Source organism: Lycium barbarum, chromosome 6 (genome assembly GCF_019175385.1).
Source record: "Lycium barbarum isolate Lr01 chromosome 6, ASM1917538v2, whole genome shotgun sequence".
NCBI classification, from domain to species: Eukaryota; Viridiplantae; Streptophyta; class Magnoliopsida; order Solanales; family Solanaceae; genus Lycium; species Lycium barbarum.
In genome coordinates this window covers 4,693,491-4,717,258 of record NC_083342.1, presented here as the reverse complement: position 1 = coordinate 4,717,258, position 23,768 = coordinate 4,693,491, and the positions used below count along the sequence as shown (strand labels likewise).

General features: G+C 31.8%; 2 protein-coding genes across 27 annotated transcripts; one reads left to right on the top strand and one right to left on the bottom strand.

Annotated features, from left to right (window-relative positions):
* Nucleotides 1–3,182: 3,182 nt before the first annotated feature.
* Nucleotides 3,183–10,956, bottom strand: LOC132600554 (uncharacterized). Of its 25 annotated transcripts, none has more exons than XM_060313791.1 (7): nucleotides 10,734–10,952; nucleotides 8,883–8,950; nucleotides 7,992–8,063; nucleotides 7,360–7,401; nucleotides 6,939–7,056; nucleotides 6,665–6,752; nucleotides 3,183–6,052 (listed from the first exon to the last, which is right to left on the bottom strand). In XM_060313791.1, exons 1-6 carry the CDS (start codon nucleotides 10,923–10,925, stop codon nucleotides 6,708–6,710), a joined length of 537 nt encoding a protein of 178 aa, XP_060169774.1. In that variant the 5' UTR covers nucleotides 10,926–10,952; the 3' UTR covers nucleotides 3,183–6,052; nucleotides 6,665–6,707. The 25 variants fall into 25 exon arrangements, 9 of the variants coding, with proteins under 9 accessions (XP_060169774.1, XP_060169777.1, XP_060169773.1 ...); XM_060313794.1 differs by lacking the exon at nucleotides 6,665–6,752 and adding an exon at nucleotides 6,149–6,214; XR_009567229.1 differs by having other exon boundaries at nucleotides 3,183–6,752; nucleotides 6,939–7,037; nucleotides 10,734–10,954.
* Nucleotides 10,957–18,682: 7,726 nt separating this feature from the next.
* LOC132600559 (serine carboxypeptidase-like 18) lies at nucleotides 18,683–21,463 on the top strand. 2 transcript variants are annotated; one of them, XM_060313806.1, is made up of 4 exons: nucleotides 18,683–18,976; nucleotides 20,578–20,723; nucleotides 21,125–21,201; nucleotides 21,302–21,463. In XM_060313806.1, the coding sequence occupies exons 1-4, from the start codon at nucleotides 18,822–18,824 to the stop codon at nucleotides 21,446–21,448; spliced, it is 525 nt and encodes a 174-aa protein (XP_060169789.1). In that variant the 5' UTR covers nucleotides 18,683–18,821; the 3' UTR covers nucleotides 21,449–21,463. The 2 variants fall into 2 exon arrangements, with proteins under 2 accessions (XP_060169789.1, XP_060169790.1); XM_060313807.1 differs by lacking the exon at nucleotides 18,683–18,976 and adding an exon at nucleotides 19,559–19,686.
* The last annotated feature ends 2,305 nt before the right edge of the window (nucleotides 21,464–23,768 follow it).

Sequence of the window (23,768 nt, the reverse complement as noted above, 5' to 3'; positions counted from 1 at the left end):
TCTATTTTATTTTGTGCGCATTTAATGTGTATTGTATGACTAACATTTTGTTTGTTAATTTAGATGAACCTTAGTGGCATTAAGGGGTTTAGTACTTTAGTTTAGTAATGGGTAGTTAAGTCCACAAATTACATTCTCTTCTATTTATGTTCTAAACTATTTATAGTATCTATAACATTTATTTAGAATAATTGACATTCAAAATAGTATGGCTACATATTTTGGCTAAAGGAATCATAATTTATGCTTACTATCTTAGACACTTAAAACGTCACAAATTTTACACTAACGTTAGCTTATTCTAAGAAATAAAAGACAAACTAGTTTCAACGGATAACTCTTTCACTTTAGTTCCTTTCTAACACTTGAAATATATTTGTTTAAAATAACCTTCGCACAATATACATTAAACTAATAGTCTTTCTATGAAACCTTTAAAATTTATTTAATATTAATCTTACAATAACTCTTTTTAATTTGTGAGTCGGCATAACTCACTTTTCTCCAAATACATATAAACATTACATGTCCCGCTTCTTTTAGTTTATTTTTTTAACTAAATTCTTTTATGCAACTATTATTTTCTACAAGTTTTACTTTAAATAACTTTAGCAATACTTATAAGATATTTTCTTAAATATTTAAATATTACATCTACATATTTAGCCTTAGTTAAATAACATAAGTCCGGTCGGTTAACCATTGTTAATGGGTCTTAAAGGATGCCTAATACCTTCCCTTTAGACTAATTGAACCCTTACCTAGAATCATTTGGTTTCGCAGACTTTTAAAACGGAGTTAACTTTAAAATAACTTTAATAAACTTTGGGTGTCCTAATTCACCATAAATAAATATAGACGGATGTACTAAAAAATAATTGATACAGGTGATTAATTGAAAAAGACTAGCGTGTAGGGGTGGGCATAAATACCGAAAACCGAAAAACCGAACCGAACCGAATGAATTCGGTTTTTCGGTTCGGTTCTGATTTTTTTAAATAGCAAATTCGGTGTTCGGTTCGGTGTTCGGTTTCAGATTTTCGGTTTTTCGGTTTAACCGTTTTTTTTTTTTTTTTTTGAAGATTTACTACATGAATACATTTTTTTGGGGGAAAAAAATATAAGTAGACAATAATATTATAATATTTACATGGTAATTTGTATTAATAACCCCATCTTATACATTAGTTTTTAACATTATTCATGAGATTGGTTCTGTGAGATTTAGCCTCACCCTCATTATTTATGATCCCTTATATCATTAGCTATTTCTTGGTTAAAAATAATCAACAATACATAATGACAGCTAAAGAAATGAACAAATAAAGAGTGCTGACACACTCCTTGATGCATCTTGAAAACTACCTTCCTTGCAACTTTTTCCTCAGAAGTTATAGGGTTCAGTGAAGGAAACCAGTGGCAGCATTTACCATATACAAATGCCTACTTCATTGGAATTCCTTCGAAGCAGAAAAAACTAATGTATTTGATCGTCTTATCCAGATGATTGGTTCTGCTGACTTGCGCTCTCTCAAAATTGTTATGTTTGTTTTTTGAAGATTATAAATTTGTATTACCATTTGTATTAAATTACTCGAAGCAATCAAGAAGGAAAAATGTGGAAATAAATAGAGAGATGTGTAATTGCTAAAAAAAAAACCGAAATCGAACCGAACCGAACTAATTCGGTGCGGTGTTCGGTGTCCACTTTCAAAAAACCGAAACCGAACTTTGAAAAAACCGAACCGAAAAACCGAACGTCCACCCCTACTAGCGTGAGATGTAGGGTAATGAACATAAAAAAGATGTATAGCGTTTCAACATTATATGGAGGAAAAAATACATCGGAACCCCTCCAAAATTTGGCACTTTTTATCAAAAATACACCTAAACTTTGCGGGGGTCCTATGACTCCCTTGAACAACTTCAGAGTAGTATATATACCCACTTTTTCGGTCAATCCCAAATATAAGAAAATGTGTGAAAATCACGCACAAATTATCACTTGCTACGTGTCAAATTAATTTTTAAATAATTTTTATTTCTATTTGACTCCTTTTCTTTCTTTTTTCTATTTCTTTCCTCCCTTTCTTCTTCATCTCAAATCTGTAAAAGCTCATCAGATGAAGCCACCACCATCACTACCACTGCAACAACCACCAATTCCACTGTATCGTCACCAAACAGTTTCCAAACCACCACCAATCAGTATTTGAAAATCAAACCCACCAAATAATCAAAATCTGAAAACTAAAATCACCACCAAACAAAAATCTAATTAATCACCATCTTCTCCATCTCCTTACCCCCAAATTGACCATCCTTTCCTCAATTCGTAACCTCATCACTCCCGATCTCCATTCTTAGGAGGGGAAAGTAACCCACTGAACCAAACAAACAAACAAAAAAATGAATATTGCTTTTTCAAAAACAACTCGAGCAAAATTGATTCAAACAGAACGAAACGATAAAACCTAAAAATTGCCCTTTATCATTCTGGCCGGAGATAATTGCAGAGGCATGAATTTTGAGTGTTCTCCCTCATTACTGTCAAACTCTACTACAATATCAAAATCAAAAGAAAAAAAAAAGCCTAAAAATAATAAAGAGCTTAGAAAAACAGAGGAGAAAGAAGATAAGGGTGAAAGAAAAGCAAGATGATAATGGAAATAATGAAAGAGAACAGGGTCGAAGTTGGATGAAGAAGATGAGGGGAAAAATTGAAAAAGAAATTAAAATAAATAAAGTAAAGAAAAGCATTGCTATTTAAAAGAAGGGTTTATAAAAATGGTTTGGGGTGAGTTGTCAAATTGGGAAGCCACGTGGCATTTCAATATTGGTTTATGGCTGTTTTTTTGTTCCTTCATGCGCTTTTTCTGCGTGCTTTCACAATTGGTGCGAAAATGAGTCAAAAGGGTATATTTATTTTAGTTCAAAGAGGTCCAAGGGGTTATGAAACTCCCGCAAAGTTTAAGTGTCTTTTTTAAAAAAAGTATCAACTTTATGGGGGTTCTGATGTATTTTCTCTTATATAGAGATCGGTAAAACATTAGCTTTTTGTCGGGATTTCCTTTGTCGTTATTGATTATATTACTAGATGGCCCGTGCCCATGCATAGCACGGGCTTTTGCCCAACTTCATTGTGTGACATATTAATACAACATCACCAAAAAGATACAATATTGAGAATAATTTTATATTTGTTTTAATCAGCATGGATTATTACTGAAAACGGAAGTAATAATGTCAACCTGATCAAATGTTCACAATATCAACGCTTCATACTATATAGCATTAGATACATTGAGGAACAAAGGTGTACAAGATATCTAAAAGATCATAAATATGTACTTCCAACAATGTAAAGCTTGCTGCCTATATTCTTCAGTTCGTTTCATGACAAAAGGAGGTGCATCCTTTTACACAGTTGACCACAAACATCATATGTATAATGTCTTGAATTCCTGTTTCATAGCTTTTGATTCACCTTTCTTACACTTTACGACTTCTGCTTCTGCTGGGTTGTCACTTCCTTCTTTCCGTTGTAAAAAGGGAATCCCCACATCATCTGTAATCCATCTTACCTTTATATGAACAAGCTTGTCAAACATATTGTTGAAAAGTTTGTAATAACTGCTCCATAAGATCTAATCCCTCAAAAACCATAGTAAACCGAGATAGAATTTAAGTGCAGCTGCATTTTGAGGAGACGAAAAAGGAATAAAGCAAAACAAGAAATTTTCTCAAACACTTGCCACGTAAAGATAAGAGCACAGAGCAGGGAAAACCTAGAGAACGAACAATAATTCTCCATCTCTAAATCCATCAATCAGCTCTTCAGTTACCGAGCATGGCTGAGAAGGAAAGATTATACTAACAGCTAGAAATCCAACAAAATGAATTGCAAAACCACCAAAAAAAAAATGATAAAGGGCATAAAAAGCATAAAGTTGATATTTCATTTCTACTAAATTTGCAGATTGGGTACCTTCTACAGACAATAACTTGTTCGATATATTAAGTCCTCCTACAGTCATAAGCTCCATCTTTTATGGGTAATTGAGTCAATACTGACTGGGAGTGTGGGTGAAGGGGACTGAGCTTGGTGTCAAGCTAAATGAAATTTTGGTAAATGTATTATATTTAACCAATGAAGTTTACACTGTAAGAAGGTGGCCCAATGAGAATAAGTTTCGTAAGATGCATACAAAATTCCAGCTAATAGTCCAAGCAAATAATGGAATTCCAAGATCAACTAAATAAACTGTAACCAAGGTAAAAAATCAATTAGTATGCATAACTTCATGAAGACTTGTGAGGAAGGGTTCATAATGTATATCCTCAAAACACATAGATACCCTCTGAATTTTGATCTGAAACGACCGGTAAGGTTCAAAAGCTAGGAAAGTTACTATTTTTACTGAAATATAGGAAATAATTATAGAGATTTTTTTTTTGATAATGTGGATATTTTCCTTGGATGCTAGAAATAAATTCAATGTAGTAAACTAAATCTCTAAACCAGTGTCAGCAAATAGATATATTTAGCAAGAAGATGGGGGAAATATACAGAAACATTTATGATAACACTTCATGAAGAAATATTTTAGCATGAATCCTAAAGCCATTTGATCGATTCTTCACCTTCAGCAAAAATTTCATCCCACATTAAATGTTTTAAGGATATCAAACGAAGATAATCAGAAGCAAAACTATGAAGGTTAAGCAATTAAACTTTTTCATAGAGTTCTGATCACTCAAACTGTGCTTCCAGAAGTGAGATTCGTCTAATTCAAAATGTTAAGTTGGCCATGTAATTATCAACTCAATATTGTATCTTAAGCTCTCTCTGATATTTCGTCAGAGTGCTATTTAGGTACTCCCTCTGGACCTCCGTCCAAGATTAGTTCCACGGGATACCTGTCACTTTCCACCAGCAGCAGGTGTTCAAGAGAAAGGGACAAGTTAAAATTCAACAACTCTCCATTAGCACAATCTCAAATGACGTTTATTTATCAGTAGTTTCTGTTTTAAAAATTCCAGCAGTTACCTTCAGCAATTTTTTGCATTATTTCAGAGAACTATTTCCAGACATCTGTCACAAACACCATCCCACATACCTGTAATTGTTGTATTTATCAAAATATTCCCATCTCACTTCGTTCAATTAGGATTTTTTTTTGTGTAGACCTCCAAAATAAATAGAATCTCCTTATGTTCAGTGGCACAAAAGTATAAAAAGAATTATCATACTTCAAATAACAGTGAAAAAAAGTAGTACTGGAGAACTATATTTGAATGACACTTTCATGGAACTGTAAAATACCTGTAAGTTGTTCTCTGTACACCAGTCTGTGCTGTAGTCAGTCTGATACAAAAACTTATATATTTGAAAACTACATGAAAGCTACTATAAGTTACAACTTCTCTCATATCAATTTGGCGAAAAATATCTTAAAATGTTGGTTAAAGTTCATACAATTTAAATCTGGGAAAGCGAAAAAATTGGGACAGAGGGAGTAATATCTAGACGCAATCTGCACTACCGGCCAACATTTGATCTCAGATTTTTTCTCAACTGAAACTCTGACCTCTAGTGGTTTTGAATTGTTTCTCTTACAGGTAAACATCATAATTAGAACTCATCCTTACTCGTCATCCATTTCAGTTCTCTTTGTTATCGGTTGATGCAATTAGTAGGTCCGTTAGTGCATGCAATGGCAACACCAATAGGGTTACATAGTGAAAAGAAAATCTGGTTAAAAGTTTATACACTAAAAATCTTATTAGTGAAATTAGGAGAAGATATTCAAATAAAATACCTAAACTCACAATTCTTCATGTAAATAAATCAGCCTCAAGCTGCCCAAGCACTGTGCAGTCTTGTTGGCCACGAGAGAGCAGGAAAGACACTGCTGAAAAATGATTGTCTAGGCTTTTATTTGACATGAATTCATACACAGGTTACCTCCAGAAACCTCTTTCCTGATCAGCGCCACAACATTCAATAAGTTGATGAGATTTGGGTGATCTACCAGAAATTGCACTCTCCCTACCAATTGTTAATGACCCTACATATTAGAGATCACCACAACACTACAGGTTTGAATAGCACAAAACTTAAATTGTTAGTTTTTTAAACACATACTTGTGATTTAACTTCGCAAGTACACAGTAATTATCAAGAGAAATGAAAGGTGTCAATCATTCCTTGCTGCAAAGTAGATGCCAAAAACCAATATGTTTAACGATGGGGATAAAATTGGAACAAAATTCCAAGTATTCATAGATATCCTTTTCCAATGTTTTCAGGCTTCCCAATCACCTTTTCGATGGGCTGCTACTGGGAGAAAACTGATTTTTCAAGATAGGCACTTAACTTTTTTCCCTATCTACTTCCTTACCCTTTTGCTTAACGACATCAAATAGATTTTGTGGAAGAATGTATGAGAGGAAAACAACATGAACAGACCTCTTGACGCAATTCTGAATAAGAATTCCACAAGCTTATGCTTTTAATTATAAATCATATTTGAATACATACTTTGCCTCCATTTCTCTTTAAATTGTAAATATCGACAAACTACTCTCACTTAAAATAGAAAAAGAATTTGGAGGGGAAGCCAACAAAAGTATTACGATAAATGATCTGATAAATTTGTACCCGATTCCAGTTCGCAAACGATGCCCAGTAAAAGTTTACTCCTTTACTTCTGTAGATTATATAATATATAATCATCTGGAATAAACAACTTTACCAATAAAAGAAAATATAAGTTCTTTCACAAAAAGGGTATACTAAGAAACATAGTCAAATCATACAGAATAGAAAGCAAATGGAAGCAACTGCACCAAAAGAACTTAGACAAGCATTATAAGAGGCATAAGGGTAAAAACGAATAAGAGTGACAATGAGGAACATGAAAAGTGATCAATACCTTGCATAGGCTCAGAAGACTCCTCAAGTTGCCTCGTGAGCTAACAGAAAGTGTCATTGCAACATAATCTGAGCAATATAGCAGAATATCTCCCAGGAGCTGCAACGGTAAGAAAGATCTACAAAGATTTTAAGAAAGAAGAAAATATGCCTTCTTTAAAGCTAAAACACATGTTCATTTGAAAAGACTCACTGTCAAAGTCAAACGAAGAATGAGGGCAGTGATAAGTTATATCTACTTTTTCTTTTGATCAAGGTTATGTAATAACCTGGTTTTACTTGTTGACACCGTGTTCAACAAAATGTAGCAGTAACAGCACAATAAAAATACACAACGCAAGCAAATAGAACACATTCGAACATGATTTCTTAACACTGCATATATATTGTTTACCAATATTGAAAAGTAAAAGTAAATGCACCTTTTCAGCTCCTGAATGACAGAAGAGTAGGTCTTAGAACACCTGTGGAGAAACAAAAGCCACAAAAAAAAAGTATTTAGTTATTTTGGGCATATAATCAAAAGCCTTGGGTTCACTGGTACGCACAGTTCCCCAATACCGCAAGTCATTCGCGTGAATCACATATTGCACAGGGTACTAACAGTAAAAAAAATAAAAAATAAAAAAAGGAGAAGAATTTCACCTTACAAGTCTACTTCTTAAGAAGGAAGAAAAATTTAAATAAGCAAGAAAAACACATATTAATAAATGACATGAAACTCAGAGCTTAAACCGCAGAACCAAATTTGGCAAAAATGAAACTGTCAGAAAACGTAAGAGTTACCACCAGAGTCCCATTATGAGGCGTGGGTGAATTAAACGAAGAAAAATTTGAAAAAAAGAACTTTTGAAACTAAAAGATACAACTACCAGTGAAATATTGGTAACCAAAATAGTGAAAAACATATTACAAAGCATGAATGGGAGAGAAAGTAGCTTAACTGCAGATTTTGAATATGAAGAAACCAAAATTTTCAATATTGCAGATCATGTTCAAATATTTTATCTTATGGTGAGAACCTTCTCCTGGTTTGCATATATCCACAACTTACACTTTACAGGTCCAGTCTGGTATTTCAAGAGTGATTGCATATATACCAAGTAGCTGTGTCATTTTATATCCCCTGAAAAATAATTAAAGTGGGTTAAACAATCGAATAGTATGATAAAGGAAGTAAGGTTGATGAAAAATGTAAATGCAAGCAATAACTTACATATGTTATATGAATAGTTAGTAGCTTTTTGAAAGTCCTAAGAGAATGCTTTATGGATAATTTCATTATATACTATATTGTAGGTAGAATGATCATCGGGATCGTCTATTGTTCTAGGTCGGATTAATATTTTTACACAGTCTGAACTTTTTGCTCTTGATAAAGCAACATAAAGTTGACAGGAGGAAAACAGACACATTTAATTTAACTTTATAATAAGCGTGAGTCGCATAGACGACGAAGGGTATTTATGTTATTATAGCCTACAATGTGGACAAGTAAGCAAGCATAAGCTCGATACTACAATTTTTTACATGGATATTTCGATTTGCAGTAATTAATTGGTGCCAAAAATTGAAAAGGCGTCACCGATCTGTAATAACAAATATAAAATATACAACTAAATATGCACCAGTTATCTATTTGCAAATATGCATGCGCAGATCAGATACAATTACTGGCATGCATATAAAACACCTAGCAAAAAATTATGCGAAGAGTAGGAAAACTAAAATTAAAGAAAAACTGGACAAAATTTCAAAAGAATGCAGGAGTGATGGGTAGAAACTATTGCAAGAAGAAGGGGAAAAAACAATGCAAAACTTATCTAATGTAACAAATTAGACAGGCAAAAAAATTGAACCAGAGAAACCAGGAAAATATGAAGGAGGCCAGAAAACTGAACCAGAAAAATGGAAATAAAATTGAATAGAGCTGAAAAGAACTCACCAGAAAAATCGAGAAAAGAGGACGAAGAGCACGGAGAGAGATGAAAAATACCTGACAACGTATAGATTCTGGAAATATAAGATCCCCATTCCCAAGAAAGAAATCAAAACCCCGTTAACAAAATAACCACAACTCTTCAACATAAAGCTCTGAACTATTGAAAAGGGGAAAAAACATAACTTTGCATCAAAACTTGTCAAACACAAACTGAACCTGAAAAAGCTCTAACCTTTTCAATCTAGCACTTTTTTTTTCTATATTTTTTCTTTACCCTTTTATAGGGATGTGTTTTGTGTCTTGCTGCAGGTAAACTGAAACTGTAAATTGGATCCATGCTACATTATGTGCTCACAAGTTTGTCCTTCTCTTTTTCTTATCTTGCAGTTTACACCTAAAACCATGATACAATCTTAGAGTGTAAGTCAAAGTTTCTGAAGAACTATCTTGATTACAAAAAGTAGTTTATCAATGGCTTTGGCTCAAGATCGTGACAACTTACGAACTTTAGAACGTTTGCTGAATCTATTACATTATAACATTCTTTTGGTTCTAGAATCTCTTAGAGGAAGCTAGGCAAACTTGGAGCATTGTCTTCTGTTAATAGTTTCTATTAGTTGTTGAAGCATTTTACATGGTACAAATTAAAGATTTTACACCATTAAAAGTTTAAAACAACACTCATCAATGATGTTGTACAATTTTTTGTTCATTTATACAAGAAGAATGTTCACTTATTTTGGAAGTGCATCTACACTTGAAAAGTCCCTGCCTTTAATTTCAAACTTGACATGACCTCACTAACATCTAAGGCCCTGCCCTGTAATCCCACTTTCTTCATTGCTCGACCAAAAAAGATGAGATTTGGTTCCTTTTACAGGTCATATTTGAGCTGACCATTTTGATATAACTTTCAACAAAAGATTATTATATATTATGAGCCCGTTTGGATTGGCTTATAAGTTGGCTTATAAGCTGTTTTCAGCTTTTTTGAGTGTTTGGCTGGCCAGCTTAAAGTCATTTTATGCTTAAAATAAGCTCAAAAAAATAATTGAACCCATTTGACTTAGTTTATCTAAAGCAGCTTATAAGCTGAAAACAGCTTATAAGTCAAAAAAAATAAGTTGGACTACCCCAACTTATTTTTTTCAGCTTATAAGCTGCAAACAGCTTTAAGCTGTAAGCCAATCCAAACGGGCTCTATAAAGATAAATCAAATTTCTCCGACGATATGGAGCAACCAAATTAGAAAACGCAGTCAACAAAAGCTCTATATTTTCATTATAATCATGCTTAGAGTAATGGTTTCATGGGAACAACATCAAAACTAAGATTCTACTTTATACATTATAAAGATAAATCAAATTTCTCCGACATCAAATTAGAAAACCTAGTCAACAAAGCTCTATATTTTCATTATAGTCCTGCTTAGAGTAATGATTTCAAAGGAACAACATCAAAACTAAGACTCTACTTTCTACCCAAATTTAGCAAGAAGGCTACTAAATCACCAAACTCCAAGTGCAGTAAATTTAGTCCCAAAACTCAACAAAAAATTAAACAGTGTATTCTTCAACCGGGTTTGTCATTTCAAAATTTTACAATTTTTGATTTTTTGAAGCAAACCCACCACCAGAAAGATAAGCAAACAAACAAAAAAAAAAAAAAAAGGAAGCAACCAAAAGAACCCACCAGAAAATCGGAAGAAGCAGCACACAATAGCTCAGCAGTACAATGGAAAAAAAGCCAAAGAACATTGAAGAGATAATTCATGAAAATTCTGACAATAACAATGAATTTAAGCCATAAAATTGGTAAATTTGAAGAAAATTAGGGCAAGAAGGAGAAGCATACCTCAAGGGTGAACTTCCAGAGACACAAATTGAGGGTGAAGACGAAGATGGACACTTCCAGAGACACAAATTGAAAGATCATTCCAGAATTTTGGAGTGCAAGTACACCTAGAGTGAGAAAAAATCTAGTGCCAAAGTTACTATTTGACCATTTGTAGAATACCGGAAATACCCTGAGGGACCAAAGATACATTTACTGAATTACCCTTCGTCGTACCCAACCCTTCACTTATTAATAGTAGAAAACTAGATGGCCTATGCACCTGCTATATATGATTAATATAACATTATAATTGTGCTCCGTATCTAGAACTTTATTTTATTCGTATTTGCTACGAAAATTTATTAATATTTTTTAAAAGAGAAGACTTGTTTAAAAGGAAACTATTTTTCTCTCTTTGAGATAAAACAATACCAATATTTAAGCATCAGTTGATACTTTTAATTTTAATTCGATTAATTTAAAGGTGTAAAATACTTATTATTTTTTATCAAATTTTGATTTAGATAATTCTAATTCAAATTATTAAATTAATTTTACATGTTTAAAACGAAACAAAGTAGAAATTGATTTTCTATTTAAACGAAGAAATATAATTTTTTAATTTTTGGTAAAGATTCTCGGTTTAGCTCATTTTACTTGTCATGTTGTCTTTTGGATGTTTTTTTTAAGAAAACGTCGATTAGAATTATAATTTGACTAATTTACCTTATTCATTATTTGATCTCCATTTGATATATTTTTTTTACGACATTAATCTCTTTTCACATTTATTAGAGTAGGAATAAAAATAAAAAAGTAATTAAATTCTATCTTATTTTAAAATATAAATATTTTAAGTATATTTATTTTAGTAAACATAACAAATAAATGACATGGCGGAATAACAAATACAACAGTTTAATATCTACATTAGATCTCAGGCTAATATAAAAAAAAAATTGTATGGTTTGACTACTTAACCTTTTGAAGAAAAGTAATTTCATTTGCTCCCACTAATGGATTGATACGCACGCGGCAATGAATCCATCATTATTGACTTACTGAGATACTTTAGAAATTACATGAATATTGTTTGATTTTTTAATACGGGGTGCACTTTTTTTTTTGACATTATTAATTTGCACTATTTTTATGCATATATATATATATGGGTCTGTTTAGTATGGGACCCAATTTTTTTTACAATTTTGTTTTTTTTATGGGCCTGTTTAATATGGGACCCAATTTTTTTTTTTATATATACTATGTTCAAAACACGATTGATATAACATTGTAATTTGTGCTCCGTATTTAAAACTTTATTATATTAGTGTTTGCTAAGAATACAAAGTCTGCACTTTTTTTTTTTGACATTGTTTATATTTTTAAAATGGGATTCATTTTTTTTTATATATTGCTTGATCTTGTTAATATGGGATACTATGTTCAAAACACGATTAATATAACATTATAGTTTGTGCTCCGTATTTAAAACTTTATTATATTAGTGTTTGCTACGAATACGCATGGTGTTTAATATGGGGCCCGCATTTTTTTTAACATTGTTTGTTTTTTAAATATGGGATTCAATTTTTTTTTTCAATATTGCTTGATTTTGTTAATATGGGGTCCACTTTTTTTTTCCATGAGTTTGGATGTGGTGGGTTCCATTTTTTTTAATACTGGATGGTGTTTAATATGGGGCTCACATTTTTTTTTAATATTAGTTGTTGTTTAATATATATGGGGCCCATAATATTTTTTTTATGGGCCTGTTTAATATGGGGCCCAATTTTTTTTTAGGGGGGAGGGGAGTCCACAACGGACGGCGAAAAAGGAGCACCAACCGGTTCTTCTTAATAGTAATTAGCTCGCGCTTCGTGCGATCGTTAAAGAAAATTATTTATGACTGAATTTATTGTTATAATTATTATAAAAAAAAACTAATATTTATATATTCTTTGATCAAGTTTATCCCCATCTCTTTGAGTGAAATCATAGCCTTCTATTCATTTCTTGCACTTATAAAAAGCAAAAGACAGTAAAAAAAAAAAAAAAATCTAACTTGATGAGAATGTGACAGGAAATGGAGAGATATTGTATCCACTTACATATATAGAAGCATATGCCGAATGTTATGAGTCATTTTAACTTCTCATTAATTGAAAGAATATTTTCAACCTTCATTTCTTCCGCGTTTTAAATATGGAGGCATAAAATCTTCACCTTCACAAAATACACTATATACTTTTTCTCAATAATATAAAAATCTAATTACAATGCAAATGTTTTCTCAATACATGAATTTAGATAATTAATCAAGATAATGTGTCTTATATGACATTAGCCATAATTGGATGATATCATGTATCATATTAAACCAAAAAAAATAAATGATATTTATCACATTGAACAGTTCAATTTAGAAAAAGAGAGAAAAAAATTCAACACAACATATAGTTTTCTTAATATTAATTTCAGAATAATTAAAAAAAAAAAACATAAACACAAGGAAGTTTTGTCCTTTTTCATTGTTTTCATCCTTGTTATTATATTCTTTATTCATTTGTTTTTTTTTTTATATATATATATATATATATATATCTGTAGGAGAATTATTTTTTATCCAAAAGGTATAAGATAAAGGAAAATTAGAGAAGATACTACGCTTAAAATTCTAAATGAAAATAGTGAAAGTATCACTTTTTAATATATTGAAAGAAAAAATTTAAGATAACTTTTAGTTTTTTAATGGTTTCTATAATATTGTTAAATCTAAAGAAAACGTAATATAGTCAATTCCAAAAAATTAGGGCAAAAACATCAGGAAATGGGCTATTCAGTCATAAGATTTAAACTATTTTATAGAAAATTACACAAAATTACCATTTCCCAAAGTGAAAGAGACATAGTTAGTTTTTCCAATTCTGATTCAAGTTCTTTCTTCAGAATCTTTAATCACGTCCATTTTTTCTAATATATTCCTGCATGGAAATATAAAGAACAAATATTAGCAATATTACAAAAAAAAAAAAAAAACACATATAGGAAAATAAAAATTTCCAAGCACAGCATGTAAGAATGTTATAGACTATTTGATCACATATTTTCTCCATTCAATTGTAAATCGAAAAATATAACTAAGTCTTACATATCTACGTATATGAAGAAGTATTTACATATATACACTTATGTATTTAGTGGGTAAACTTTACCAAAAAAAAAAACAGTGTAGATTTTGAATCTTGCCGCAACTCTACCTCTCCTTCTCCTTAAACTTAATCTGCTCTAAAACAGTCCATGCTATATTATCTTCAGATCAGTAGCTGTAAATGCTTGATCACTGATGATAGAATTTTATGTGTGCCAGCATGAAAAGAAGAAGCAAATAAGTCCTCCCAAAAATTAATGAGCGATGTAACTATTGTTTTTCATAATAGACTTAAAAATTCACTTGCGGAATAATTTTAACAATATCTTTAAAACAAAAATAATCCAAATCAGCAAATTCACAAACCGAGTAACCTGCAATAATCAACAAAGCTAAAGTTAATAAAATATAAAAAATCATAGAAAAAGTGGAAGAACGAAACACCAGAAACCAACACTCTAAGCACATGTAATATTCCAATTTTCAATAATTAAATTAGGAAAGGCCTCAAACAAAGATCAACAATATAACATTCCCAACTTAGATTAATGGAAATGGGAAACAAAAACAAAAAAGAATAATAACAGTTGACTTCTAATTTTAAGCATTCTGGAAAAGGTTTCAAGTACATTGCAAGACACAAAATCTACCTAAAAAGAAGAAAGGAAAAGGTAGATTAAGAAGATTGTTTGTGGCAGAAAACGGAGGAATAGAACTATAGAAGGAACAGAGGAGATTCCAGAAAAAGAATTAACTTGTTCAGTTTCAAAATGACTCTACCACTCTTCATTATCATTTATTAGTGCAATTCTTTATTGCCTCACGGCCTTGTTCTTCACTTTGTAGGTAACGGTGCGCATACTATGACTCTTCATTATTCTCAATTATTTATTATAATTATTTATTGCCTTTACATAGGCTTTTGAATATAATCAATGAGAAGAAAGATGCAAAAAATGTCAAAAAAAGGAGATAAAAGATAAATAGCAATGGTGGCCATAAAGAGGTGCCACATCACCTTATCTATGCCTAGCTTTATATTATATATAGATATAGATATAGATTTTTGGGGCTAAAAAATGGAAGTTTGTGACAAGTAAATCGTTCATTGAATTAAGTATTAATCACTACATATCCCACCCATCAACAAAACAAAGAATAATTCAAACAAAACCCAGTGCATTAGTGTAGGCAATTGCAGTAAAAGTTTAATGATAATGACCTCATCTTTACTTTAAAATGTCGCTACCTAGACAAAAGGACCAAAACCATACATTATGTTTGAGTTTGGATCAAAATCATACATATTTTTTCACATGGAGCACTAATAGTACATTATGTTTGCATAAGTGGTGCACTTTTAGTCAAACTCCCAAATATTTTTTTAGAAATTTAACGGAAAAGAACAAAAATGCCCCTGAACTTTTAGAAAAGGTATAAAAATACCCTTTATTCATCTATTTTGCTAAAATTACCCCTCAATTCAACCTTTTGGCTCATTTACTCCTCTTGACTAACGGACAACACTATTTTTTTTTTAAAATATTTAAATTGCACATGACATTTTATTACTGAAAAATTGATTTATTTTTTTAAAAAGAAATCTGAAAAATCGTTATTTGTAAAATAAGGAAAAATAATATTTCAACATCCGTTTCTTTAAAAAACAAATTTAGTAAGCCTTTTATATATATGAAAAAAAAAACAGAATTGGATTTTCATTAAAACATGTGGAATATTTTTAAATTTGGAAAACTTTTTTTAACGTGTAAAACCTTGACTAACGAACAACACTAATTTTTTTTTCTTTTCAAAATGTGAAAAACTGAATTTTTATAAAAATCTGAAAAAATTAAATTTTTTATGGAAAAACTGTGTTTAAAAAAAAACCAGAAAACTATCTTTTTTTAAATCTAGAAGAAAATTATGGAGTATTAGTTTTGCACATTTTACTTAAAAAAACAATCAGTTTTTCAGATTTTAAAATTGAATTTTCTAAAAAAAAAAATGGGGTTTCCACCCGTTAAAAAAAAGTTTTCCAAATTTAAAAAAATTCCACATGTTTTAATGAAAATCCAATTCTGTTTTTTTTTTTATATATATAAAAGGCTTACTATATTTGTTTTTTAAAGAAACGGGTGTTGAAAAATTATTTTTCCTTATTCTACAAATAACGATTTTTCAGATTTCTTTTTAAAAAACTAAATCAATTTTTCAGTAATAAAATGTCATGTGCAATTTAAATATTTTTTTTAAAAAAATTAGTGTTATCCGTTAGTCAAGGGAAATAAATGAGCCAAAAAGTTGAATTGAGGGGTAGTTTTAGCAAAATAGATGAATAAAGGGTATTTTTATACCTTTTCTAAAAGTTCAGGGGCATTTTTGTTCTTTTCCATTAAATTTCTAAAAAAATATTTGGGAGTTTGACTAAAAGTGCACCACTTATGCAAACATAATGTACTATTAGTGCTCCATGTGAAAGAATATGTATGATTTTGATGCAAACCTAAACATAATGTATGATTTTGGTCGTTTTCGCTACGTACAACAAAGTACTGCTATGGGTAGTTTAATCTCACTCTTAAGCCAACTTTATTCTCTTTATTAAAAAAATTAGTGGTCGATTAAACAATATAATAAAGTCATAACACAATAAGATAAAATATTTAATCTCTGGTACTAAATCAGGATTACTCTATTTGTCTTTAAGTATGGTCTAGATTGGTGTACTACTCCCTCAGTCATTCTAGTTATCGTGCTTATTAAAAATAACTGATCTGAAATAATTGTCCTTTTTAAAAAATAAAAATATAAGTAGTTATTATTAATCTTCATTTTGATTCTTACTCAGTAACAACAATAATAACATACCCAATGAATTCCACAATGTGAGGTCTGAGGAGGGTAGAGTGTACGCAGACATTACTTTTACCTTAGGTAGGGAGACTGTTTTCGGAAGACCCTCGGCTCAAGAAAAGACATAGAAAAAGTTAGATACGGACAAACAATTCAAAGCAATTATAAAAAAAAATAAAAATGAAAGTGAATAAGCCATGATAAATCATTCTGTGCAAACAGATACTCGCAGAAATCAAGGGACAAGAAACTAAAGATCAATGCAGCTACTCGCAAGAAAGTATAAACGCGATTACCTATTCTTACTCAATAAATGTAGAGAGATTAATGTGAAAAAAAAAAACTATTGTCAAATTGAGATAAAATAATAAATTAGAAATTACTTATTTAGTTAATGTTTCTTAAGGGACTTGAAAAAGAAACATGACAAGTAAAATGAATACTCTCTCCGTTCCAAAATAAGTGTAGCTTTAGTTCTTTTCACGTCCATTAAGAAAATAAATAAATAAAAGGTAACTATAGTTTATTAAATTACGTCTATTTATTAGATGTTTTTTGAGAATTGAACACTAAATTCTAAATTTAAGGGCATAGTAGGAAAAAAAATACTAACTTTTATCTTGAATTCCTAAAATAATTTTTATTTTGGGGCAACTTTTTTTTTATTACTTCGGATGGAGTATTTTATTATAGTGACAATATATATCCCATTACTACTATACTATTTACATCTCACCCACTATATTATTTTACTTTTTTTTGCACTAATTATGCATTGGATTTTGGGGTAACTTTAATTGGCGAAAAGAGCAAGAACATTGTTAAATGTGTACATAGAAACAATCAAAAGAACTTTTGACCTCTAAATTCTAGGCTTACTCTAAATTCTAGGCTTACTAGACCGCCTATGTGCTGCTCACGGACCCAATACTTTGGATTATAGTGCATTTATGTATATATAATTATCTTTAAATAGTGATTATATATATATATATATATATATATATATATATATATATATATATATATATATATACTATGTTCAAAACACAATTAATATAACATTCTAGTTTGTGCTCCGTATCTAAAACTTTATTATATTAATGTTTGCTATGAATACAAAGTCTGCAACTTTTTTTTTGACATTGTTTGTTTTTTTAATATGTGATTCACTTTTTTTTTTATATTGGTTGATTTTGTTAATATGGAGTCCACCTTTTTTTTTCCGTGAGTTTGAAGACGGTGGGTTCCACTTTATTTACTTTTTTTAAAAAATATTGGTTGGTGTTTTTTTTATTTACATTGTTTATTTTTTAAATATGAGATTCATTTTTTTTTCAATATTGCTTGATTTTGTTAATACGGGGTTCACTTTTTTTTCCCGTGAGTTTGAATGTGGTGGGTTTCACTTTTTTTTTTAATACTGGATGGTGTTTAATATAGGGCTCACAATTTTTTTTTACAATTTTGTTTTTTTTATGGGCCTGTTTAATATGGGGCCCAAATTTTTATTTTTTATTTTTTAGGGGGGTCCACAACGGACGACGAAAAAGGAGCACCAACCGGTGCTTCTTAATAGTAGTAATTTCCCGTGAGTTTGGAGATAGTGGGTTTCACTTTTTTTTTTTTTTTTAATATTGGTTGGTGTTTTTTTATTTACATTGTTTGTTTTTTAAATATGGGATTCACTTTTTTTTTTCAATATTGCTTGATTTTGTTAATATGAGGTAATTTTTTTTCCCGTGAGTTTGGATGTGGTGGGTTTCACTTTTTTTTTTAGTATTGGATCCACAATATTTTTTAATATTAGTTGTTATTTAATATATATGAGACTCACAATTTTTTTTAAATTTTTTTATGGGCCTGTTTAATATGGGCCCAATTTTTTTTAAAAGTTTTTATGGGGGGGTCCACAACGGATAGTAGTAAAGTAATAAAATACAACTTGGCAGACTATATTCCTCTAATAAAATTTGTTTGTTTATTCAGTGAATAGCGGATGTTGTCCCCCTACAGAAACAGTTCCAATTCTTTCTCTTAACAACCCTTCAATTTTCCAGTACAAGCAAATCATTAACCCAATCTTAGCCCAAAGCCTAATGAATGCTTCATTTCCCTACAATAATATGTTTTTTCATCTTGTTCTGCTTTTACTACTTGTAGTTCCACTGCAAGCTGCAACGGCGACAACTGGCTCAAAGGTGGAGTTTCTTCCTGGATTTGAAGGTCCCCTTCCTTTTCATCTTGAGACTGGGTTTGTTTTCTTTAATTTCCCCATGCCTTTGTTTTTTCTTTCTTTCATTTTTTTTTTTTGGTTAGTAATATAATGTTTTAAGATCTTCTGTTTAATTTGCTGCTTGAAGAGACCGATAATTTAGTAAAGGTGGAGTCAGAATTCTTAATTTATAATTTTCAATCATAATTATTATTATTTTTAGGGAAAAAAGGGGGCAAAAATACCCCCCTCAACTTGCCATTTAGAGTGAATTTACTCCAGTTACAAAAATAATGTATATTTATATTTAACGTTACACAAATGATGCATATTTGGCCTTTTGAAGGGACAAAGCCCATTTATCCAATTTAAAAAAAATTTCATGATTTTTTTAACTATAACTAATGCCACGTGTAAACAGAAATTTTACTCAACCAGACCCGACCTAAAAAAAAAAAAACCCAATACCCTTGTTCTATCATCACCCTATGACTTATTGCCGATTGCAAACATCGCCAGTTAGCACATCGTTCGTTGCCCTCGGCTTTACACTTTGCTTCGTGCCAAGTTCAAAACTTCAACATCCGTTGGATTTAATTCTTTTGGGTCAGATCTAAGTCGGGTTTGGGTGGGTTAAATCTTTTCTTTACACGTTGCATTAGTTATAATTAAAAAAATCAAGGAAAGAATTCTTAAATCGGTTAAATGGGTTCTGTCCGAAAAAGGGCAAATATGCACTTTGGGCAACGGTAAGAGTAAATATATATCATTTTTATAACGAGAGGTAAATTCGCTCTAAAAGAAAAAATTTAAGGGGTATATTTGCCCCTTTTTCCTTTTATTTTATTTTATTGAATTTTTGGTAAATATATATTGAGTTTAAGCTACTATATTCCACCAAACCCGTAAAAACAATGCTGACTCCGGCCCAGTGAATAGGGGAACATTAACAAGATGGGATATGACAAGGAAGGCAACATGTACTTTTATGTTTAACTTCTATACATTATAGTGTAAAGGAGTTATCAGGTCATTTAAAAAATAGTTAAAAGTAATTCTATAATAAGCTTGCTTAGTATTCTCAAATATATGTTTGAATTTGTACCATATCTAATCAAACATATAGTTAGTCGATCAATTCTTTCAAATTCCGCGTATACATAACATGAGACGAAGAGAGTAATTAGCTTGTTAGGATATACTTTCTCCGTCCCATTTAAGTGTCTTGGTCTGATTTGGCGTAAAGTTTATGAAATAAATAAAGACTTTTGAATCTTGTGATCTAAAATTAAAGATGTGTTTAGTCGTTTAAATCTAGTGGTTTTAAACTTGCCATGTAAAATGTTGATTGAAAAACTTAGAAGGAGATACTTTTTTTTGGTATAGACCAAAAAGGAAAGCAACACACTTTAATTGGGACGGATGGAGTATAGTCTTGTCGAGGGGCCCTCCTAGATGAGATGTGCGTTAAATGAGAGAGCAGAAATGAGGAGTAATGGTCATGTAGTTAAATGTAATTTCGCAATCCTTTACACTGTTAGTAAATATAAGTAAATTTCACTTATGAAACGGTGTGTTAGACTGGAATTAAATTTGCTGACTACACTGAGCATTTATGTTATTAAATAATTATATATCAGGTATATTGGAGTTGGTAAATCTGACGAAGTCCAGCTGTTCTATTATTTTATTAAATCGGAATCAGATCCTGAAAATGATCCTCTTATACTATGGCTTACGGGAGGACCTGGTTGTTCATCGTTTAGTGCGCTTGCCTATGAAATAGGTACTCCACTTAATTAGCAACCACTATTTTACTTGGAATTTCTCTTTTTTCCCAAATGTTTTAATGGAATTTATGGGGGGGAATAAAACAATTTTTTTATTGTTAATTTTTTCATATGTATTTCTAATTATAAGAAGTTGTCATTTATAATATTTATTAGGGAGTATGTAATTTTTAAGCTTTTAAATTTTTATTTTAAAAACAATATTTGAGTTGAGACTAATATAAAAAAGTTTATCTTTATTATTATACTCGGAATTCATGTATTCTTTTTGAATGGAAAGGAGTAGCACATATTCGAAAAAGCGATTTTTTCTTCCGTTTACTTTCAGCTTTCTTAATGGAGCCACAAGTCTAATATTGTCTTTGTAAAAGCTTATCAAATACTCTTAAGCATGCAGGGCCATTGTATTTTACACAAAAAGAGTATAACGGGAGCTTACCAGTACTTGGCTCAACTCCAAACTCATGGACCAAGGTAACTTAACTCTGGAGAATATGTATTCATAATTCTTTTATTTCATTTTAAGCTAGTTAAAAGTAAATAATATTCGGATGGAAAATCTTCAAATTGTTAGGGTGCAAGCATAATCTTTTTAGAACAACCGGTTCATACTGGATTTTCTTATGCAACAACAGCAGAAGCAATGATGGTTACTGATTTGCAAGCAGTCAACCACACGTACGAATTTCTACTCAAGGTATGTACATACTTGAAATCATAGTTTTTACTCTGATCTTTGTTTAACCACAAAACGGTATAGTTGAATTTGTATACATGATTTTAAGGACACGTGGATTGAGATGACCAAATTGAATGAATTAGAAATACAACACAACACTATGATTAAAGATCAAGATAACGAGAATAGGATAATTTAATAAACAAATGAATATAGCCTGAATTGCTCCATTTATGGCCGGGAAGGTCACCGGAATAAGCTCCTAAATCGGAATGTGCTATGTCGCAATGAAGCTTATGAACAAAGAAGAACTTTTTGAATTGCAAATACTTGTGAATGAATCAGAATTCGATGCCTTTCAACAAGAAGGTCCTATTTACAGCTAAGCTTCGAGGAACGGGTCCTAAAAATCATGCCCTCATAAAATCTATTAATTGCCCATTATTGCGATTGTGTAACAGATGACGATATTCTCAGAGTCTTTTGTAACAGCTAAACTCCAGACCTCATCTTGTCCGGCCAGTAGCCCGTGCCCCGTTCCATATTTTCGAAGCCAAACGATCCCGTGCTATGACTCCGGTTCTTGATAATCAAAGACCTGGGACCTCCGTAAATGACGCCATTTATAATTACCGTGCATAAGAACTGGACCGGATATTACTTTTGCTTACTCATGTCTGACCTGTCCCTTTTGCCACGTATCACCACTTGACTCGTTGACCTGTCAAATTTGAATTTCACTCCATATAGAGAGTCCCCACACTTTTCGGTTACTCGTTGAGATGTGAGTGAGAAGTGGAAAAGATTTTCATTCTTTGCAGGAAATCACTTGAAGAGTTCCTGACACTGCTTGAGAGTGTTGAGGACTATGCCCAACCTGGTTCCTTTTACATTGGAAGTACCATTAGTAAATAAGGTCTAGACTCCAAACGTAGCGCGGAAACTAAAATGGCTTCCTTTTCGGCATGAGGCAATATCCCAGACTAAAATTAGCCACGAAGTCGGCCAAAACTTGTAATTTGATGGCAGTACAGGGTTTATATACAATGTCATACTCACTTATCTCAACTGCCCATTTAGCCAACCACCCTGAGAGTTCAGGTTTGTGTAAAACATTTCGCAAGGAAAAAAGTTGTTACCCCACAAATGGGATGGCAATGGAAATATGGCCTAAGCTTTCGAGCTGCTGTCACGAGAGCCAATGCTAATTTTAGCAAAGAGAAGAACCTGTGGCATTTTTTGGATGACCCGAAGATGAACCTGCTGAGGACCGCCAAGTGTCCAGTCAATCTCTGTAGCGCCTTCACATATTCGAGTATATCGGGGATGTACTGAATAGCTTTAGTTTTTTCCTGGTTCACCTCAATTCCTCTGGTTGAAACGAAAAAACTTAGAGATTTTCCAGATCTTATTCCACTTGAGCTTCATATTGTATTTTTCAAAATGGCAAATGTTTCCTATAGATGGCTTAAATGGTCCTTTGCATCCAAAGACTTGAACAACATATCGTCAATATAGATTCCATAGATTTTCTGGTTGTTTTTCAAACATCTCATTTACGAGCCTCCGGTGAGTGGCTCCGGCGTTTTTAAGTGCGAGAGGCATCACATTATAGCAATAAATGCCAATATTCTATGATGAGTGAATTCTTCTCCTCTTGGTCATCCTGGTGCATCCTTATTTAGTTGTACCCAGAATACGCATCCAGAAAACTCATCATTTCATGGCTGGCCGTACGTTGATCATTTGATCAATGTGCGGCGATAAGAATGAGTCCTTCGGGCAAGCCTTATTCAAATCTTTACAATTAATGTACATTCTGAATTTATTTAGCTTCTTAGGTACCATAACTACGTTTGCTCACCAATCCGAGTAAGTTCTCGGATGGATTCCTATATTAAGTAATCTCGTTGCCTCCTCTTTAACAAACCTGTTCTGGAGCTCAGCCATCAGATGCTTCTTCTGCTTTATTGGAGGGAAGCCAGGATCCAAACTCAGCTTGTGAGTTATAATCTCAAGCGATATTGTCACGACCCAACCGGAGGGCCATGACGGGCACCCGGTGCTAACCTGCTTGGGCACCTTTTATCGTACTCTCGACATTCACATCTAGGTGAGCCATATGGCTTACTCATAATTTACATACATCAATAGTGCTAATCTCGTTGGGCAACAACACATTTATATCATCATCAATAACAATGTCCCATATCCATATACACAAGCCGGACGAGGCTATCAAAATGATATACAAAATATGAGCCGACAAGGCTGCAAGACATCTAACCATACACAACTGTTTACAAGCCTCTAAGAAGAGTAGGTAACATCATATAGGCGGGACAGGACCCCGCCATGCCCA